The sequence below is a fragment of the Frankliniella occidentalis genome, unplaced genomic scaffold (genome assembly GCF_000697945.3).
Source record: "Frankliniella occidentalis isolate FOCC.00 unplaced genomic scaffold, Focc_3.1 Scaffold51, whole genome shotgun sequence".
Lineage (NCBI taxonomy): Eukaryota > Metazoa > Arthropoda > Insecta > Thysanoptera > Thripidae > Frankliniella > Frankliniella occidentalis.
The window spans coordinates 30873-35938 of NW_026267181.1; the positions used below are offsets into that span (position 1 = coordinate 30873).

Here is a 5066-nt window from a genome sequence, read left to right on the forward strand (position 1 = left end):
ACCCGTGTTTTATAAAAATGACAAATAGTTTACTAATATACTGCTACTGCATAACTCAATAGGAACATAAAATTGTAAAAACTAGTTACTGAATTTCACCCGTGTTTTATAAAAATGACAAATAGTATACTAATATACTGCTTCTGCATAACTCAATAGGGTATTTCGGGTAAGCGGAGCGGCGGAAACGGATCCGGCCAGTTCACCGCTGGTTGCATCTCTGCTGCTGATGCGCGGGGGAGAGGGAGAGGCTGTGGGGCGGCGCGGAGTCTACTGCGCATGTGCAGTTCGCAGGCTGAGACGGATCCAGCAGCCGCTCGGCCGTTCCGTTTCCGCTGCTTCGCTTACCCGAAATACCCTATTGGAACATAAAATTGTAAAAACTAAGGTCAAAGGATACTAACAGTACTTAACTTAGATATTTAACTTCAGACACAAAAATCCTGATAACTCAAGCAGCACATAATAATTAAGAACTAATGGTATATAAACACATGAAACAAAAAGCAAGAGTGCTAAAAGCATTTAAATCATTTCAAATACAAATCATGCAAAACTCATATGGATAAAAATGAAAAACTAAGGGAGTAGAAGAACACGAACACACTTATCTTATGTGAAACAATAAATAGCAATTCACAGTACAAATATTGAACTAATTTCCGACTGACTTCGAAAGTTCACAAAACATCAGTAAACAAGTGTGTGGAGCAAATAAATCCTGACTCACAAGAATTCTTGTTCTTGTTCATGTTCATCTACATTCTCTGGTTGGCCTGCTCCCAATTCATTTAAAATTTCATCTGCATTAATCGGTGCATCAAGCATCTGCACAATACTGTTCTCAAGAGTTCTTTGCAATTCAAGAACCAGATTGGTGCTTCTTTCCACTGACTAAAAGTAGAGGAATGCACATTAAAATTTGGGTAAAAGGAATACTCCAGGCTAAAAATAACTCCTAATAAATATTCAATACCTCAGAGAGCCTTGTAATTTCAGATGTTAGTTCAGAGATGTCATTAGCTGTTGAGCTGCTCAGCTGCTGGGCTGCTGGACTTTGGCTAGCTGCTGAAAATGGTGAGTCGGACCGCGGCATGGCGGAGGACGACCTACGCCCTAGAGGAGAAATGGAAACCCTGGGGCGCTTGGGCGCAACAGGTGTGCTGAGGGGCGATGTCCCTGATTCCTCATACCTATCTTCATCCTGTAAAAAGAAATGTAACAATGAGAAAGCGTTGCTTGTGAGAGAACATAAAATTAATTAGAAATTATACAACGTGCTACTCACTCTGCCAGCTGCCCCAGAGAATGCAGCTTCCCAACAAATGATATTCATTATGGTGTCACACTCAGGGTTCTTAGTGGTGTAATTCACTTCACCATCTGGTGAACTGCTTAGGGTATGGGAAAGGATAGCTTGAGCTTTCTTGATTGCGTAATTGCAGCAATCATTCCATGTCTAAAATTGAAGGTACCACAATTATCAGTATCACGAATAGAGATATGCAAACCTACAGCAAATACCATAATTGGTAGATAAAGAAGTCTATTTGAACTTGCTCGCATCCACTTGTGCTAAGGTTTTGTCCCCCCGGGGAGTTGGTGCAGCACAGTAGAAACTCTAGTCCAGAATGCTTCAATCTCGTCTCTGTGTTTGGTGCAAGCTTGGATATTTGCATATTCCCTGTAGCTGGGGTAAGCCATGAGCTTTAAAAGCTTGTCTTTTTGGACCTTAGACATGGTTTCTGACCTGGGCTTCTCCTGCTTCTGGGACATGCGGAATACGTGAGCTGTAACAATATACAAATGTTGATGGGAACCAAAGAGTACACTGTGAAAAATATCGTCGTAAATTTACAAAAATTTTGTAAACTCGAATTATAACTGAAGTTGTAAATTTATGACAGCACATTTTTTACTCGCCAAGGGATTTAAAGTCGATACATACTGCATGTATTTTTACGATTTCAAATTGTAATTTTACAACTTGTGTCAAGGAAAATTTTCCTGTAAACCTACCTACTTTTTTTCACAGTGTATTATTATTAATTGCTCATCATCAAACAACGATCACACATTTGCACACGCGAGGAAGCGATGCACATTTCAATAGAGTAATGAGAAAGAATCAACGCGTACGAACGTTTCTTGACAAGGTTAGGTCTCGCACGAATTCAAGAAATCTTAAGACTGAAAATGGTGAGTCAGACTTTAGGAGTGAGGTTTTAGTGCCTCACTTCATGATGTTACGGCAGGTGACGATAGGAAATGAGGCAGAGATAATCGTGTTTGGCGTAGTTTTGGCTTTCCAGGGGAACACGCTACGGTCCCGAGTCACTGTCGCTAATTTTATCAAAGCCTTACATCGCGTATTTGAGTCCTATCACTTTCGACGCGTTTGTTTTAATTACAGGAGGTAAAGATCACTACAAACTTACACGGCATGATGATAAAACTGATCAAAATCAGGAAGAAAGGGAGCTGGACGCGAAGTAAAGATCACTGCCTAGTCACTTTGTGTGAAGTCGTGAGATTTTGGCGCCAATTCGCTGTTAGTCGGGTTTCAGCGGTTTGAGTGCTAACGAACTTCGCCGCTTGGAGCGCTAGTCGCTAGTCTGCTACACGGGCCGCGATATGAGAAACCAGGCGCAACGCTGTCATGGAGCCTGAGCGAAAACAAATGAGAAGTTGTCTCCCTCACTCTCCACTCTCTGGGACGCCCACGACAGACGATAGACCAGACGACAGATAGTGAGTGGCCCTCACCCCAGACTAGTTTACTTTATTCGTGACTCCAACGAATCATGATTTGTCTGTTCTGGATATTGCCTCTATTGCCTAATAATAGTGTAGTGTTCCATTTCTAAAGCCGAAAAATACCAAGGTTACATTGCATACCTCACAGTTGCTGTTCGTGTCGCCGGATAGCGAGGAACTCCACCAAGCGGTTCCTCGCTACTGCAGCAACTTGTCCAACATTTCTTTCATTTGGTTCGACGACCAGCTGGGCATCGACCGCATCCTTGTCAGCTGCTTCGTTTTCAGCTTCATCCTCCTGTGCCACCCAGGGAATGCCTTCCTCTTCTCCTTCCTCTGGCTCCGGTGGAGGTAAACGAGCCTGATAACAACGGTCACATTTGAAGATTCCCATACATTATTCTGCCCATCAAAACATGTCTTACATCGTCTTACATTCATGCAAATGTTGTGGAGTAAACAACAGGCCTTTACTATCTGCCCTGCTCTCTGCCCTGTGTAGTGGAGGACTCTGTCTTTTAAAAGACAACGGAACCTGGCCTTGAGGACTCCAATACACCGTTCAACACAGTTTCTGGACTTGCAGTGCCTCTGTGTGAAGTATTAAGTATTCGTCATTTGAGCCAGGAGCCGAATCTAATATGGGAATCAGACACCACGGCTCTAGTGTGTAACCACTGTCACCTGAAATTAAACAAGGAATTAGTACATATCTTGTTACTCTATCTTCCCATTTGCACTAAGTGGAATAATAATAATAATAATATGCTTAGAGTGTCAGTTAACATACCAAGTAACCAGCCTGGTCCTTCAGCATATGCACTTTTCATACGCCTGCGAGCAGCAGAATTCTTAAATATGTACTTATCAGTACACGAGCCAGGATGATTGGCAACAGTGTTCAAAATTTTCAGATCACAGCCACAAATCTGAAACAGGTATTAATGACCACTAATTAGCAGCAATTTATTAAATAATCCCTCTTTTCATTGGTGTTATTTTCTTTCTCATTTGTCTTACTATTTGACAGTTGAGTGCATAGTGATGCTTGCGTGTCCAGTATGATTGAGGATTTTTATCTTTTGCAGGAGTCACTATGCTTATCTCAGTACCATCACCATCAACGTATCCCAGCACTTCAGGAATACCGAATTTGGCAAAGTTTCTGAAATCAAAGTTATTAACGAATGCAAATCATTAGTTTCTCATATCTCCTTGAAGATGGGCACTGTAACTTACCTATCAATAATTTCCTGCCTCTCTTGGTTAGTTTTGGGAAATTTAATGAACTTCCTTTGTATTTCGGGTATGTTCAGAGCCTTTGTTACTCCCCGTTTGCAACGGCAACGGCAGAGAAAAGTAAAGGGGTGACCAAACGAGAACGTCAAGAAGTGCTCAACCAAGTAAAAGAAAAGGTCCTCTCCGGGGAATACCAGCACGTACCTCAGGCGTCCAACTGCCATGCGAAATGCTGGAAGCTGTTTGAGTTGGTCGTCGAGCCGGTACCCGGGGAACCACGGCCCGAGGACACAGGTTTCGTCCACTGTCGTGTGTGTGACGAACACGTCAAGTGGTCAGGTATGATGTCACCTACGGGGTCAATTATTGTCGATAGAGCCGGGTCAACGTGCACTGTTAAAAAAATCGATTGTAATTTTACAAATTTTGTTGGCAACTTTTTACGCAATTCAATGTTTGTAAAATTACAAACTAAAACACTTGTAAAAAAAATTGCAAACGTGTTTTGAAATTTCACAATCTGCGATCTGAAAATTAAAAACGTTAATGTGAATTTTAAAACATCAAGGTTTATAAGATTGAAATTATTTGCCATGAACATGGAGTAGGTGAACCACAGACGGTCTAGGGATCAGATCGTTGGGCTGAAGAAGTGTGAGTTACCTCTAGGATAAAGTCACAGCAAAAATACGGGGGCGCTTCACAGGCGCCCCCTACTGAACGGATGCGAACGGCGCCGTACCTAACTAAGGAGAGGTAGCGGGGACCGGCGCGCGCTGGAATTAGACCAATTATTTGGAGCACTTGGTTGCAAAATTGACAATGTTATGAAATTTCCCAACCACGTTTGCAATTTTACAACTGATTTTGATGTGAAATTTCACAACTTTTTTAACAGTGTGTCACAAGCGGTACGGTGGGGCGGATGCTGCGCGCTGCTATCACGGGCCAGCGCCCAGCGCCCCGGGACGGTGCAGGTGCAGGTGCAACTGTGCCATTCAACATTCACCCCGCCCCGCGCCTCCGCGCCTCCGCGCCTCCGCGCCTCCGCGCCTCCGCGCCTCCGCGCC

General features: G+C 43.2%; 1 protein-coding gene across 1 annotated transcript; it reads right to left on the reverse strand.

The window, feature by feature from the left end:
• Positions 1 to 607: 607 nt before the first annotated feature.
• LOC127749391 (uncharacterized) lies at positions 608 to 1406 on the reverse strand. Its single transcript, XM_052267405.1, has 3 exons — positions 1289 to 1406; positions 977 to 1204; positions 608 to 894 (listed from the first exon to the last, which is right to left on the reverse strand). The coding sequence occupies exons 1-3, from the start codon at positions 1334 to 1336 to the stop codon at positions 727 to 729; spliced, it is 444 nt and encodes a 147-aa protein (XP_052123365.1). The 5' UTR covers positions 1337 to 1406; the 3' UTR covers positions 608 to 726.
• Positions 1407 to 5066: the final 3660 nt, after the last annotated feature.